At 33.8% G+C, this 17180-nt stretch overlaps 4 protein-coding genes across 5 annotated transcripts; 3 read left to right on the top strand and 1 right to left on the bottom strand.

Annotated features, from left to right (window-relative positions):
* LOC11406190 (nitrile-specifier protein 5) lies at nt 1-2766 on the top strand. The gene is made up of 2 exons (XM_003596116.4): nt 1-158; nt 1406-2766. The coding sequence occupies exons 1-2, from the start codon at nt 129-131 to the stop codon at nt 2351-2353; spliced, it is 978 nt and encodes a 325-aa protein (XP_003596164.1). The 5' UTR covers nt 1-128; the 3' UTR covers nt 2354-2766.
* Nucleotides 2767-2854: 88 nt separating this feature from the next.
* Nucleotides 2855-7138, top strand: LOC11405673 (1-aminocyclopropane-1-carboxylate oxidase homolog 1). 2 transcript variants are annotated; one of them, XR_003009274.2, is made up of 4 exons: nt 2855-3772; nt 4013-4334; nt 5358-5682; nt 5791-7138. XR_003009274.2 is itself a non-coding variant. In XM_013608842.3 (3 exons), exons 1-3 carry the CDS (start codon nt 3234-3236, stop codon nt 5607-5609), a joined length of 1113 nt encoding a protein of 370 aa, XP_013464296.1. In that variant the 5' UTR covers nt 2855-3233; the 3' UTR covers nt 5610-7138. The 2 variants fall into 2 exon arrangements, 1 of the variants encoding a protein (XP_013464296.1); XM_013608842.3 differs by having other exon boundaries at nt 5358-7138.
* A 118-nt stretch (nt 7139-7256) lies between these two features.
* LOC11406189 (1-aminocyclopropane-1-carboxylate oxidase homolog 1) lies at nt 7257-8797 on the top strand. Its single transcript, XM_003596114.4, has 2 exons — nt 7257-8238; nt 8422-8797. Exons 1-2 carry the CDS (start codon nt 7372-7374, stop codon nt 8698-8700), a joined length of 1146 nt encoding a protein of 381 aa, XP_003596162.1. The 5' UTR covers nt 7257-7371; the 3' UTR covers nt 8701-8797.
* A 3155-nt stretch (nt 8798-11952) lies between these two features.
* On the bottom strand, nt 11953-14336 carry LOC25487008 (uncharacterized). Its single transcript, XM_024777075.1, has 3 exons — nt 13817-14336; nt 12469-13142; nt 11953-12417 (listed from the first exon to the last, which is right to left on the bottom strand). Exons 1-3 carry the CDS (start codon nt 14334-14336, stop codon nt 11953-11955), a joined length of 1659 nt encoding a protein of 552 aa, XP_024632843.1.
* Nucleotides 14337-17180: the final 2844 nt, after the last annotated feature.

The following is a 17180-nucleotide window of genomic DNA, read 5'->3' as shown; positions in this document are numbered from 1 at the left end:
GGTGCAATAATAATAAACATTAAAGTAATCAATGACGATTATATATTAGGCCAACGCATTATCGTATACAACACAGTGACACCAATTTCGCTTCGGTGTTCATCTTTTAGTGACTGTTGATTCCAGCAATGGCGATACTTCATGGCAGTTGGGTCAAGGTCTGTTCTCTCTTTCACTGTTACTCTTGAATTTCATTTCAGTGATTTTTATAATTCATATATATTTTTTGTTCTGTTTAGCTTATTGGATCATATGATTTCCTCAACATATACAATTTTTGTGTTGTTAAAGGTGGAAAAATGTATGTGAAATGAAAAATTGGGGGTTTTAGTTTATGAGTTGTTTTGTGATTTTGCGTGTGACATTGATGATAGTGATAAACCACTCAGGTTCTCAATAGCATAAATATTGATTTCAGGTCAAAATTAAGTTTCCAACTTCAATTTCTACTAATATCTGACCTATCCTATGAAGCATAGACACTCCTCCGGTCAGCCGTGTCCCTGTGTCGGACACTTGTCGTGTTTGACACCGACACCGAACATATAATTACACTGAATTATGTGATTTTTTCAAATTATTAGCGGTGTCGGCGTTCCAGTGTCAGTGTCAGTGTCCGTTGTACGTGTACGTATCTGTGCTTCATAGCATCTGACTAAACACGTAAATTTTTCTCTCTAGATTTAGGCCATGTTTGGAGCTTATAACATAAGTGCTTGTGTATAAGCTATTTTTATTGTAAAAGATAAAATAAAGTCAAAATGTTTATGTATAAGTTGTCTTTGTAAGTTATTTTGGAGAGCTTATGGAAATAAGCCGAAAACAACTTATGAAAATGTCATAAGCTGTTTTCATAAGTTCTCCCAAACAGTCTTAGCAGTACTTATGCAAGTAAATAAGCTCAAAAAAATCAATCCAAACAGATCCTTAATTGTTCCTGTAGATGTAAGGATGCAGAGGACTGTGACCTTTTACTTAAGTTTAGGTAGGAATGTCATATAATTGTCAAAGTATGAACAATTTTCAAGTACCGTTAGTCCGTAGACCATACAAGATACTTCTCCTCTCTAGCTATCACTTGCATATTATAACATATTTCTCCTTAGATATTTAGGTAAATTTAAGATTTTTTAAGGAATTAGGTTTCCATGAAAAAATTGTTATAGTTCATGTATCAGGCTAATAGTTAAGGAAACATTCATTTTTGAGTCTTTTGATTAAGTTGAAAAATATCTCTGTAATCTACTACCAGTATTCTTCAATAGTTTCTGAGAATTTTGATATTTATGACTCTTGTGTTATCTTCTACCAGTATCTACTAGATAGCATTCTTAAAATTATTTGTGCTACTCCCCTATTGTTGTTAAAATGAAATATTCAGATTTTTTTTAAATTATTGTTTCAGCTTGATCAAAGAGGAATCTTGCAAGGAGCAAGAAGTTCACATGCTATTGCCGTAGTAGGACAGAAGGTCTATGCATTCGGCGGTGAGTTTGAGCCACGTGTCCCCGTTGATAACAAGTTACACGTGTACGACCTAGATACCTTGGCATGGTCAGTAGCCGATGTATCCGGGAACACACCGCCACCACGTGTAGGTGTCACGATGGCTGCAGTTGGAGAAACCATCTATGTATTTGGTGGAAGAGATGCTGAACACAATGAACTCAATGAGCTCTATTCTTTTGACACTAAAACCAACAATTGGGCCTTGATTTCAAGTGGAGATATTGGGCCTCCTAACCGTAGCTATCACTCCATGACTGCCGATGACCGAAATGTGTATGTTTTCGGCGGCTGTGGGGTTGCCGGAAGGCTGAATGATTTATGGGCATTTGATGTTGTGGATGGCAAGTGGGCGGAATTACCATCTCCCGGTGAAAGTTGCAAGGGAAGAGGTGGGCCGGGCCTAACAGTGGCCCAAGGAAAAATATGGGTTGTGTATGGTTTTGCTGGAATGGAAGTGGATGACGTGCATTTCTTCAACCTGGCCCAAAAGACATGGGCCCAAGTGGAAACAAGTGGGCTCAAACCAACGGCCCGTAGCGTGTTTTCAACCTGTTTGATTGGGAAACACATAATTGTATATGGTGGGGAAATAGACCCTAGTGACCAAGGTCACATGGGTGCTGGTCAATTTTCAGGTGAGCTTTATGCATTAGACACGGAGACGCTATCATGGACGAGGTTGGACGATAAGGTGGATTCAGGTGATCATCCAGGACCACGTGGGTGGTGTGCATTTGCCGGTGCTAGCCGAGGCAGCCAAGAGGGATTATTAGTGTATGGTGGCAACTCACCTAGCAACGACAGGCTTGATGATATTTTCTTCCTTGCTCTTGCTCAAAATTAGTTGGTGAATAATAAGCTTATGTTCTAGCATGGTTGCATAATGTGTGATGAATTCTAGGTGTATGTGGTTGTGATAAGAGGACAGTATGGCATGTGAACTTTGTTAACTTAATGTTTGTGAATGTGCTTGTGTGCTGAAATAAAAGGGCAATATAGCCAACAGCAAGAAGGGTGATGATTGTTGAATGGATGATTTTATGGCTTAGTTATGATGGTTGTTCAATACGCCATTCAAATTGTTCAACCGATAGTGCTGTAACTTCCGATCAGTTTTTTTTGTGTTTAAATGAATACGGCATATATATATATATATATATATATATAATATAATAATGTGCTGTACCAAAAAAATAAAATAATGTGGTTGGAGTTGAACACAACAACAGATTAATTAATATACTCTGCTTAAAAGGATATACTTGGCTAGTATTTGAATTTGATTTTTAATAATGAAACAATTTCTGTGATTATACTTATTTACTTTTAGACCCAGCATAGACTAAACCAGGAACCTTTGAAATACTAAGGCTGAAAATAGAGGAGTTTTGTTTTGTATATGTTTGGAATGAAAGACCTTAGAATTTGATCTGATTAATAAGTGGCATACTTGTTTGGAATCAAGCATGTATGTTTTTCTGAGTAAAAAAAAACAGATAGTCTTTTTAATAGGTTAATGTAACTAACAAGGACAAATCGGAAATGCTTCTTCTCTAGTTGCTTTATTAAATCAAGTTATGACAATAATTTGATTGTCCTTTTATGCAGAGCATCTTAGGAAACAATGATACCTCCCTCTTTCTTCCATCAACTCGTCTCGAATCCCTTCATTTTGAATCCATGAGACAAAGTTCCCTTTATATACATAATAACCTCAAAACAAGATGGCCACAATCACTAGTGATTTAGCAGGGAATTCTCAAATTTATGACAGAAAAAGTGAACTAAAAAACTTTGATGAGTCAAAGGTTGGTGTCCAAGGACTTGTAGAAAATGGTGTCACAAAAGTTCCACGTATGTTCCATTGTGAACAATCTAATATCAATGATCTCTCAATCAGTGAATCAAATTTAAAGCTTAGCATCCCTACAATTGACTTAACAGGAATCCACGATGATCCTCTTTTGAGAGATGAAGTTGTGAGAAAAGTTCAAAATGCAAGTGAGAAATGGGGATTCTTTCAAGTGATAAATCATGGAATTCCAACACATATTTTGGATGAGATGATCAAAGGAACTTGTAGATTTCACCAACAAGATGCCAAGGCGAGGAAGGAGTACTACACCCGTGATCTCACCAAAAAAGTTGTTTATCTCTCCAATTTTACTCTTTACCAAGACCAATCTGCTGATTGGAGGGACACACTTGCATTTTTCTGGGAACCTCATCCCCCAAAAGCTGAAGAACTACCAAAAGTTTGCAGGTTTGCCAAAGTACTACTTTAGGAGTAAGCAACAAATTTAATAGTTTTTTTTTTTATTTGTCTTAACTCTTCCATTTTTTGGTGACATTATTCTTTAGTATATTGTCAATATATAACAGCAAGAACTAACTAAAGAAGTGTGACAAATTGTCATTATTCTTTAGTGTATTGGTGTTAATATCCTTATTTCCTTTTTTAGTTCCTTGTTTTGATGACTTGCTAATGATAACAAACCTGCAGTGATATTGTGAGTGAGTACTCAAAAGAAGTAAAGGCTCTTGGTTATTCTTTGTTTGAGTTATTATCAGAAGCTCTAGGTCTTAATCGCTTTCACCTTAAAGAAATGGGTGGTGCTGAAAAGTTTTTTCTCTTGTGTCACTATTACCCACCATGCCCTGAGCCAGAGTTAACCATAGGCACTACAAAGCACACGGACGGTAGCTTTATGACAATACTTCTGCAGGATCATGTTGGTGGCTTACAAGTTCTTCATGACAATCAATGGGTTGATGTGCCTCCCTCTCATGGTGCCCTTGTAGTGAACATTGGGGATCTTTTGAAGGTTAGCTCATCATGCATAATATCTTTACTAAGCTTATTTAATAACTAAGCTTATTAAATAATTGACTTTATTGCAATTTTGATCCTTTATTTTCAATCGCTTATGAAATCGATCACCTTTTTAAATTGAAGTATTTTAGTCCCTCACTCAGGTTTTTGAATCCAAAATTTGTCATGTGACAGTTTTTTATTGACGTGACATAAATCTGTTGATGTTGAATCATTCTAATGAATTTATAATATATAGGTTTGATGCCAAATCAAAATAAGAAAAACTTACCACATCACCGCATTTGGATCCAAATATTTTTGGATTTTATTAACCAAAGAAATGCGACTTTGCGCTATAGTTAGCTCAGCACCAATCAAGAATCCCTAAGGAATGCCGAGAATTCTTGTTATACACTCATTCCAAGCATCAATTCTTTTTTCGAGATTCATCGATATTGAATCAATCGAACATATTTCTAATATCTGTTCCATTTTTGGAAGACCTTGTGTTATATCACCGGATCTCGATTTTTCATATATGAATGTAACTAAAATATCTCCTTGATAAAGGATTTCTCCATAATGGCTATGAATGATTGCTTCTGGAGTCGTCAAATATGGGTTAGCCGATCTTATTATTACAGAATCCATAATTGAGGGACAAAGAAACCAAATTTTAAAAAAGAGGATTTATTCCGTGAGCAAGTGTAAATAAGGTGATTGAAATTGCAAATAAACTTAAATAATTTTATCTAGATAAGCAGAAAAGACGACATTGTAGTCAAATGTGATGAATATTTGATTTGATGCAAAATACCAACATCATAAGAGGGAATGATTTTTCCACACTTTCACATTTCTAAAAAAACTACACCTGATATCATAAGTGAACTTTCACATGATATAATTTATCTGGTTATCATTTCTCTTAGTGCATAATGTCTAAAATCGTATCAAAGATCGTATACATCGTACATGTCATATAAAAATTGAATATTGACTATGATCGGTTTCACTTTTTTTCTTTCTACAGATTGTGAGTAATGATAAGTTCACAAGTGTTCAACACAGAGTTTTAGCAAAACATGCTGGCCCAAGAATTTCAATCGCATCCCTTTTTAGAGCACATGAATCCGAGGGAATGCCAAAAGTGATTGGTCCAATCAAGGAACTGTTATCTAAAGAAAATCTACCAATATATAGAGACACTTCTTTGAAAGAGTTCTTGGCACATCGTTTTACAAACGGCATTGGATTTTCTGCACTTTCAACCAACAGGTTGTGAGTTATGAACAAATTGCATGCAATCTTGGATGTTTGTTTATTCACAATCTTGGATTTTAGCTTGCAACGCAAAGGTGCAATTTAGTTTTTACTTTGATTAATCTATTGTTAAGCTCTTAAAGTCTTCCATAATTGACAACCATGGTCTCGGTCTCATGGGTGCTGGTCAATTTTCCGTAAAGGTTTATGCATTAGACACTATCATGGGCGAGGTTGGATTACAGGGTCGAATCTGGTGGGCATCCTGGGCCGCACGGGTGGTGCTCATTTACCATTGCTCGCAGAGCCGGCTGAGAAGGATTATTGGTATATGGTAGTATAGTGTCTTGATGACATTTTCTTCTCTGCATATATTCTTGGTAGTTGCATAATGTGTGATGAATTCTAGGTGCATATGGTTGTGATAAGAGAACAATATTGCATGTGAACTTAGGTATGTTTATGTATGCGAATTACTCGTATGCTAGAATAAATTGGCAACAACAATAACTGTGTGATGGTTGTTGAATAAATGCGTTAAATATATGTTATTTGAATTATACCGTACTTGTAATTCATAACAAGTATTAAAAAATATATGTGAAAATCACCATGGTCCTTTCCTAGTGCACACCTAGCGCAAGGATTTTGCAAGTTTTGATAAAACAATTGCCATTTTTTAAATGTTGTGAATTCGTACTCAAAATCACACCAATAAACTTAGATGTATGGAGTAAAAGAAACACACCAAGTGTAAAACACAAAATCACAAGCAAAGGATAAAGAGAGAAGAGAAACAAACACACAAAGATATATTTACCTAATTCGGTCCAACAATGACCTACTCTGGAGGAGAGATTGATCTCTCCAATCCACTGTCAGTGAGTTCTTTGTAAAGAGATACAAAACGGTAACAAGAAATTAACCTTAACAAGTTATATAAAAACAAAACCTAATTTCTACAATTTTTCCAATATCTTCCCAAGAACAAGAGACTCAATAATTTCACTCATCCAATGCATTTACAAATGTTTCCCAACCCAAAAGAACCTCTCACCAAAGACTCATCACAAGTTTCTCTCTCTTGAAGCCCTACTCAAAACATGAAGAATGAAGCTTTGAATAGTGCATAGGTTCCGTCAAATCGTGTCACAATTTGCACACACCCTGCCACGATTTCACGTTAGCATACATAGTACACTACTAACATTATCCTCAAAATCGTGTCATGATTTCTTTTCTTTCACACCACAATTTTTGCGGAGTCAAACCTCCAATTTCTGAATCAAAACCGTGCCACCATTTTTGCCAAATCTTCAATCAACAATTTTGAGTCAATTCTCTAACATAAAAGAATGCATTTCTTCCACTTTCATTGGTTAGTATAGGAATCTCTTTCCGTTGAAGTACTATGGCTGAAAATAATATATGGTATTTTTAATATGTTTGGAATCATATTTGTAATTTTTTCTTACGATGAAACTTGTTTTGATTAATAAATGACCTACTTGTTTGATTCAAACTTAATAGTTTTTTGTGACTTAAAAAAATATAATTTTGTCAATAGGTTGATTGTGAGACACCAGCTAATAAGGACAACAAAAAAATAAAAGCTTCTAGTTAGTTGCTTTATTAAATCCAAGTTATATCAATAGTTTAGTTGTCCTATAGAAACGTTTATCGCTACTCTTTTCCATTCATTAATTCCTCTTCAACCCCTTTGTTTTGGACCAATCAAACTTTCCTTGATTACAAAATTAATGCAAAGATAATTACCACAAAACATGATGGCCACAATCACAAGTAATGATGTAGCAGGAAATTCTCCAATTTATGACAGAAAAAGTGAACTAAAGAAATTTGATGAGTCAAAGGTTGGTGTCCAAGGACTTACAGAAAATGGAGTAACAAAAGTTCCACGCATGTTCTATTGTGAACAATCTAATATCAATCATGGTTCAGTAAATGAATCAAATTCAAAGCTTAGTGTCCCTACAATTGACTTAACAGGAATCCATGATGATCCTGTTTTGAGAGATGAAGTTGTAAGAAAAGTTCGAAATGCAAGTGAGAAATGGGGATTCTTTCAAGTAATAAATCATGGAATTCCAACACAGATTTTGGATGAGATGATCAATGGAACTTGTAGATTTCACCAACAAGATGCCAAGGTGAGGAAGGAGTACTACACCCGTGATCTTACCAAAAAAGTTGTTTATCTTTCCAATTTTACTCTCTACCTAGACCAATCTGCTGATTGGAGGGACACACTTGCATTTTTCTGGGCACCCGATCCTCCTAAAGCCGATGAACTACCACCGGTTTGCAGTGATATTGTTAATGAATACACAAAAGAAGTAATGGCACTTGGATCTTCTTTGTACGAGTTATTGTCAGAGGCTCTCGGTCTTAACCGCTCTCACCTTAAAGAAATGGGCGCTGCTGAAAGTTTTGTACATCTATGTCATTATTATCCAGCATGCCCTGAGCCGGAGTTAACTATTGGCACTACCAAGCACTCAGATGCTAGCTTTATTACAGTACTTTTGCAAGATCATATTGGTGGCTTACAAATTCTTCATGACAATCAGTGGATTGATGTACCTCCCATTCATGGAGCTCTTGTAGTGAACATTGGAGATCTTCTACAGGTGAGTACATCATGCATACAATTAGTATTTTCATTCAACTTAATAAATAATTGTATCTAGATAAACACAAATGACAACACTGAAAACTATAGTAACATGGTGAAATGTAGAGTAACAATGTATCAAAGCTCATAAATATAATTGATTTTTGACTATGATCAATATTAATTTTTCTTTCTCCAGCTTGTGAGTAATGACAAGTTCACAAGTGTTCAACACAGAGTTTTAGCAAACCATGCAGGCCCAAGAATTTCAGTTGCAACCTTTTTTAGAACACAACATGATTACTCACATGAGGGTATGGAAAAAGTGATAGGACCAATAAAGGAATTGTTATCTAAAGAAAATCCACCAATATACAGAGATACTTCTTTGAAAGAGTATTTGGCATATCGTTTTGCAAATGGCCTTGGAGCTTCTGCACTATCACCCTTCAAGTTGTCACACAAAGAAGCAACTTAGTGTTCATTTCATTTTCAATAAATATTTATTGTTAAGCTATTGTAGTCCGTGTAATATATTGTTACCCTTGTAAATTAACTTAATTATTTTTTTTAAATTTATTAGATTGTTTTGAAAAAATTGTTATAGTACATGTATCAGGTGAGTAGCTAAAAAAACTAATCCCTTATTGGATAATGAAGATACAGAAGTCAACACTATCAGCTGACTATTATTACTTGCAGTCTAAGCAACTAGTCGCAGAGTAATTAGCTACACTATAACACATGATAGCTTAATGTAGACAAGCATTCTGTCTATATATACTTGCTGTAATCACTGATTCATTAATGATAATTCATATCTTCATTCATTTCTCAAGTTTCCTAATATGGTATCAAGAACCTTTTCCCTTGCGTGAAAGATTGTTACTATCCATAACCGTTTTTCCGTTGTGTATTCCTCTTTGATCATCTTCTTCAATCGTTTTCCTCATATTTCGTTGTTGATCTTCATGATTCTTTGCATTTTGATTGCAGATTCTGCAACTTGATTCTCGTTTTTCTTGTTATTCTGTTTTTTATTCGATTGAATTCTACTTCAATTGCTCATTTTCTCTTCGTTTTCTCGAATTCAGTTCTTATTACTATAATTCGTTCCCTTTCTTCTTCATCTCTGATTTTCGCATCATACAGGTGTGAATTTCTTCGTTTCTTGTTCCAGAATCTTCACACTTTTTTTTTTTTTTGAAAACTCGGTATCCGATCCAAAAATCGACTAATCCGAGGGGACCAATCCCACCGCCCACTTGTGGGGGCCCCGTTTAAAGCCAAAGCAAGCTCTGTATGGACTTAGTCCACCGAAATTGGCACCAATGCCTCCACGAGCTGTTCCTGCTCATCTTCAACAACCGAATCAAGATAATGATTCTTCTTTTTCGTGCACCCAAGCGAAGGTCCTAATTTTCTAACCGTTTCTCTGAAGCTTAATGGTTCCAATTACATTGCTTGGTACCGATCTATGCAACAAGCTTTGGGAACAAAGGACAAACTAGGTTTCATCAATGGATCTATTCCTATTCAAGATTTGAATCGCAACGCTTGGGAACATTGTAATCACTTAGTTCAATCATGGCTTATCAACTCTGTTTCTGATTCTATTGCTCAAACAATTGTGTTTTACGACACTGCATTTGAGGTTTGGCAGGATCTTCAAGAACGATTCTCAAAGGTTGATCAAATTCGAATTGCTGATTTACGTTCTTCCATCAACAATTTGAAAAGTTACCAAATCTGTGCTTGATTACTTCACTGAAATGAAGACACTTTGGGAATAATTATCATCATACAGACCCATTCCAAATTGCGTTCATGTTCATCAATGTCGTTGTGAGGCCACACATGTTGATAAGATTCACAGATAGGACAACAGGTCTATGCATTCAGGGGTGAGTTAGAGCCACGTGTCCTCGTTGATAACAAGTTACACGTGTACGAATTAGATACCTTGACATGGTCGATAGTCGATGTATCCGACAACACCCACCGCCACATGTCGGTGTCACAATAGCTGCACTTGGAGAAACCATCTATATATTTTGGTGGAAGAGATGCTGAACATAATGAACTATCACTACGCCAAAAAAGGGATTTAATATCACTTTTTTTTGCCTTTAATAGCACTTAAAAGTGCTATTGAAGCCTCCGCTATTGTAAGCATACTGCCTATGATAGCACTTTTAAAGTGCTATTAAAAGTGATTGTCTTTAATAGCGTCTTCCCTAGAAGTGCTATCGTTCCTACTTTGGTGTGAGTTAATGAGGCTATTTTCAAATGGATTTAATAGTGTTTTTTGAGAAAGTGCTATCATAAATCCTTTCTTTAATAGCCATTTTTTAACAGAGTGCTATCGTAGGCCTTCTTTTATATGGAAAAAAAATTAATTTTGAGATTTTAAAATGTAAATATTTAAAAATAAAAAAAATCAATTGCATTAATCATAAAAAATACTATATAAGTCATTCATTATAAAAGAACCTAACAACAAAATACAACTCAGATTCCAATTACAAGCATGGAAATTAAATCTTTCATCATAAAAGCAAAATTACATCATTCACATTTCGTTAATACATACCACTCACAACCATAATAAACAAATTGCACATTGGAGATTCATTGTACATACACAACAACTAGTATAGTGACCCGTGCCAGCACGGGGAAATAAAAAACTTTTTTGATTAAATGTATAGATTTTAAATTCGATATGAAAAAAATATCATCTTCATTTTGTATATATTTTAAAATATCTAAACATTGCATATAACGATAAAAAATATTTGGATTATTATACTTGTACTGATTATTTGTAGCATAAGATGCACTCATTGTTAAACTTAGCATATGTAATTTTCTTGCAAAAATACGCCGACGTACTGTGTAATAATATTTGTTGACAAAATGTATTTTATTAATCATAAAAACTAAAAAATATGTATTTTTTTTTATATAATAGTCATTGTCAAATGCATACACGTAGTCGGTAAATGCAAACGTTTAATTTTTTACGGGTGTGTATAGATATAGTTTGGGCTACAGAAATGCCGATTGTTATTTGTTTTTAATTTTTACAAAACAAATGGTGTAATGTAAATATTGTGTTTTGGGGTAACAACGATGTAAAAAAAAAAAAAAGGTTTCACGGATTGTTAAACCTAAAAAGTGCATGAATTAATAGTCAATGACAGGAGGATCTGCTTATATAGAAATTGCATGTCTATAATGACCGGTACGCCTTACAAAGAAATTAAAAATAAAACGACTTCCAAACAATAGGCAACTTTAGTTTTATATATTATAGCAACAACAATTCTAAAACATAACCAATGATCATACTTTTTGAAAAACTTCACGATACACAACATTTGTGGTCTCCTTACAAACATTATTATCTTCATCCAGGATGAGCAGCTTCAGACCTTTTCATGAAGTTACTCGAGAGACAACGACATAAAGTTGTCTATGCGTGAACACAGGCTTAGGAAGATAAACCCCCACCCGAGATAAAGATTGACCTAGCTTTTATTTATTGTCATTGCAAAACAAAGCGTCAATGGAAATTGTCTGCGTCTGAATTTGAAGGGTAGTCCTGGATCATTCGGAATAAGATTCATCCTGGGAATGAATACCCTAGTACCTGCCCTTTTTCCTTGTAATTACGGTAGCAGTTATCGTGCTCTTCCCTAGATGTATAACTGTCAGCCTAGTACCATTACACAGTCCATTGGCCTGATCGATGTTTCTCAACAGCATAACTGGACATCCCACCTTTTAGTTTCAACCTGTGATTTGGAATTCCAGAGCTCTTAATACCATTAAGAAATTCTGGTGTGAACCACTCGCTTTGGACATCAGAATTTTCACCTGATCTAAAAATAGAATCAGAGGTTAAATACTCTTTCTCTTCACCTAGAATCAGCGACATCATAAATTCGTTAACATGCTCAATTGAATCAAGCGTGGGTGCGAGTATTCCCCTTTCTTGGAAAAATAGTTGGTCACCAAGGTTATCATTCAGATCGGGATACACAGAGTCTATAAGTGACATCAACGGATTTGTTGTGTTTGATATCAGCAAATCTTCAGGAATTTCTACCTTCATTTCACCATTGTCACCCGAAGCATCGTTGCCGTCTCCAATTGAGAGTATCCACTTGCAAAAATTAGCAATTTCTTCCTGCTCTGTAGGTACCGAAGATGCATCCAATAGCAAGCCTCAAAACATTACAATAAGTCCATATCTTTGACGAATTGACCGAGGCATCAACAATATCTGGCATCGTTCCTCCTCAGACAACATGCAATATCTGCCTAAAACTACTGCCATTCCACCAAAAAGTTTAAGTGCGTTTAGGGGATCATTCTTGGACATGATATCAAGCAATGATCGGTCAACTGCCTCAAAACACCATCGGTGCATCATTGGAGCCTCATCCCAAATTATCAACTTTGCAGCACACACCAGGTCTGCCCAAGGACTATCCTTTTCCATCGTAAGCGATGACGCCTCATTAATCTCAATAGGGACTGTCAGCGTGGAGTGCGCGGTTCTTCCACCTGATAATAGAAGAGCCGCTATACCGTTGGATGCAGCATTCAATACAATTAACCCCTTCGATCTAACAGCAGCCGACAATTTTTTCCATATAAAGGTTTTTCCCGTACCACCGTAACCATATAAGAAAAAGAAACCATTGTCGTCAGAACCAACAGACTCCATGATCTTGTCATGCACACATCTTTGTTCATCAGTCAGCATCAGTAACATATCAACGTGTGTCTTTTCCAGTTCAACTTTGTTGTAATTTAGCTCATCAATGATAAGCTTGTTTGTGAAAGTTGGCATGTCTGCCGCGTTTGGCCTAGGCATAGATTTGAAGTCAGTAAGCGACGTCCGTTTTCCTGAAGCAGCATTTCAATTTCAATCAAACACATGTTCTTCAAGTCATCGCCACCGATACGCATATCTACATATTAAATGTAAAGTCACGAAATTAATATGAACACCTAAAGAAAAACGATAGTAAGAGAATATATGCAATGCAACAGAAAAAATGATATTAAAGTCACGACTCAATTCTTAATCAAAAAAGCTTCTTTCAGCTTAACTCAAACTAAAAAAATAAGCTTATTTGTAAAGGATTTCCCAAGCCATTATTTATTTAAAGCGAAAATAAATAGATATAGGAACTGCTACAAAATGATGTCATGAAAATGGGAACGTGAAAAAAACAGAAAATGGGAACAAATTAATCAAGATATACATAGTGGAAAGCTATATATGACAGTTTTGTGGCGTTGACAGTAGATAAATATATTTATTTAATAGTGTATAATCAAATTAATAGTGTATTTGTTTATTTTATTTTTTTGAAAGAATATTGTATTTGTTTATTATCACTACTTAAATAGATAAATATATTTATTGAGATAGGCATACAATACTTAGAACAGAACTATGTTAACCAATTTTCTAAAATGTGCCTTATTAGACAGAGAAAAAAAATGCAAAAATTAGATCGTAAACAAAACAAAAAATGGTGCATAGATTTCGTAATAAGTACAATAAACATTACCCAGAATATTCAGACGCTTCCTACGTTCAAATAAGATATCATCGGACAGTAGCTGCCATGCCGCATCCCATACTATATCAGGGCTCGTCATTGTCCTAGTGGTTAAGAGATGCACAAACAACCAACACAATTGATGGCCCGAACCTAACTCACCATTTTCCGTGATATCATCTATAAACTCTCTGTCGTCATCAAGTAATCCTAAAGCAGAGCGTGCTTCCTGGAACGTGTCATAGGTATGTCCATTAATCGTTTTTATGCATCTATATCTCATGCAGCCCTTCTTAACGGTCAATAGTATCCTCATGTAGTACAACTCAACGGTCAATAGTATCCTCATGTAGTACAACTCCCATATATCAGGCGGCGTGTAATGAAGCCTTCCAATTTGATATCCTAGTTTACGTGGCTGCCACTGTTTGTCCTTCTTCTCAAAAGTAAATCTTGTTGGAAATTCAGCATATGTTAGATTGCGACCGCCTACATACTGACGATTTGCTTCAAACCACGCGAGAAACATGGTCTATGATTCCTTGTTATACATCCCCACGTCCTCGATGTCATGATCACCATCATATAGTACTGATTGTTCATTATGCAAGTGAAATGTTAATTTGAGAACATGAGGCCATTTATGGTGTATATCAAAAGCAAATATCCTCCAAACAGCCTCGCAAGGTGAAACATAACGACAATCGTAATACTGCTTTATTTCATCAACCGGCTTGGACTTATCACGATTGTCACCGTCAACAGACAACTGCATCAATGCCTTATCAGGGACTTTGTTCACGTATTTGAAAAGGTACTTGATGGAGTTGGATTTGTTACAACATTCCACATTTACATGACCTCCGTATCTAATGAGAAGATGTGGATTGTATGGGACGACATATCGATTATCCAATAGGACCCTCTGCTTGTCAATATGTATCCCAAAATCGCGAGGTTTGTAACTCGGATAACCCTCGTCAATCGTCGTAGTTCCTTTATAATCCTTCGGATAATATTTCGTACATCTGCCCCTGTCCATGAAAGGCGAGAAGGGACGGACACCACCACATGGCACGTGGCGCTGACGTGGCATGCCACATAATTAATTTTTGTTTATTTTTTTTCAAAATTCTTAAAATTCATTTTTTAAATTGTAAAATCGGAAAATAAATATAAAAAATTAAAAAATCACAAAAAAAAACCGAAAATTAAAATTTTTCGATTTTTAATTAATTTTTTTTTCTTCAAAATTCTGAAAATTCATTTGTTTTAAATTAAAAAAAATCAGAAAATTGAATTTTTGATTTTTAATTAATTTTTTTTTTCAAAATTCTGAAAATTAAAATTAAATTTTCGAAAATTCATTTTTTTTAATTCTGAAAATTAAATTATATTTTCAAAAGTTATAAATTTTGAGATTATATAATTTTCAATTTTATTTTTCTTAAATTTATTTCTAAATTTTAAAAACACTAATTTCCAATTTTTTCTCCAAACGTTATGATGAAATATTTTTTTATTTTTAGGTGTTATTTTCTTACTTTTTATATTAAATATAAAAAAATATTTAAATTTTTGTATTATTTTAAATTCCTTCACTTTTGATCTTTGATGAAAACTAATCATAGAAAAACATGAATGTGTTATGCTCAGTTGACAAAATGCATGTCTATTAAACTTTTTTATGATTGATGATTTAGGAGAATATTTTGATACGTGATAAGTGAGTCATATATGTATGAAGAAAAAAAAAAGCACAAACTTTGGTCTGCAATAAATGAAATATGTGAGAATGCAAATAAAGGAACTAATAGTTAAGGTTTCAAATTAGAAAGGCAAGAAAGTCTGCATCCTTATTTATTTTTCAATACATGTTGACATATGTATATCTCTGTATTGAAATCATTTGATTGTCATTGTTTTTGCTATAAATACAATAATGGATGGTTAATTGGTAATATAATTTTTATTAAAAATATTATACTGTAAAATTTATATTTATGGGTTAATATGTAGTGATTGAGGGTAGATTTGAATTTTAAGTCAAGACAAATTTTAGATTCGTATAAAAACTGAGACCCAATTAGTTGCTAAGAAAAAAAAACCTTTAAGTTCAAAAAAATTAATTTGAAAATTTAATCTCTATCTCAATGTTCTCTTTTTTACTTATTATTTTTAATGAAGTAATTATACATTTTTTATTATTATCAAGACATAATTGTATCTTTAATTATTGTGAATGATCAAAATTTGGTTGTAGAACCCATTAACAACACTAAGGCGAGCTAAGGGAAAACGGAAAACTTACTTTATATTCTCAAATGATTTAAAGAACTCTATGAGTTTCTTCTTTAAGATAGCCCTGATTGGAGCATTTTAAAGTTTCAACACATCATTTATAATTAAGACAATTAAAGTATGTGTTTAATTTTTGAAAGAACAAAATAGATTTTTTTATGCTTATTTAAAGGTTATTTAAAGGTACTTAATTACTAACAATTTTTTATATCGTATTCACGCGGAAGTCACGATCCTTTACTATAAGCATACCCAAGTCTTTGGAATCAAATGTCGTGAAACAAAGAAAAAAATAGATAGCCTATTTAGAACGTTTGTGCCAAATTAATTTCATTCAAAATATTACAATGTTTATTTCAAATATTACAATGTGTTCACTTATTTAAAAAGTTTGTATCAAATTAATTACATCCAAAATGTTGTTGATCCTTAGAGATATTTGTCTTAATTAAAAAATAATAATGTCTAGAATTTTCATGATTTATAAACATGAAAAAAATAAACTCCTTAATTATTTGGTCAAAGGTTTATTTCATGGCATTCTTAAATTTTTCTCGAAAAAAAGAGTTTTATCTACTCTTTTGTGAAAATGACTAAATAAGCTGTAACTATATTACTCAATTAATATATTTTTTTTATTAATTACCATTTACATTACAACATATATGGTGTTGTGATGGATAAATTAAATATGTTAATCAAGATTATTACTTCCCTCAAGAACAAAAAAATATTGCTATTGATTACCGTCCAATAAACAACTGGTCATAGCTTTCTTTGTCAACTACATAATGAAAAATAATTTTTTAAAGATTAAAGAAATTATTGAAACAAAATCATAACAAATTATAAACGAATATACAATTTATCGAAGAAAAGAGGACATGAGATTGCTGGTGAAACTTGGGTGTTGCTATTTGATAGTGTGTGTGCATGATGTTTATTTTTGATTTCGACTAAACTGACTTTAAATATGCAGAAAATGATAAACTCAATTATGAACTAATAGTAAAAAGCATTAAAATGATAAGTAATTTATTAACTAATTTCATCAATATAATACTCCTTTGTT

Source organism: Medicago truncatula, chromosome 2 (assembly GCF_003473485.1).
Source record: "Medicago truncatula cultivar Jemalong A17 chromosome 2, MtrunA17r5.0-ANR, whole genome shotgun sequence".
Taxonomy (NCBI): Eukaryota; Viridiplantae; Streptophyta; class Magnoliopsida; order Fabales; family Fabaceae; genus Medicago; species Medicago truncatula.
This window is presented reverse-complemented; position numbering and strand designations above follow the sequence as displayed.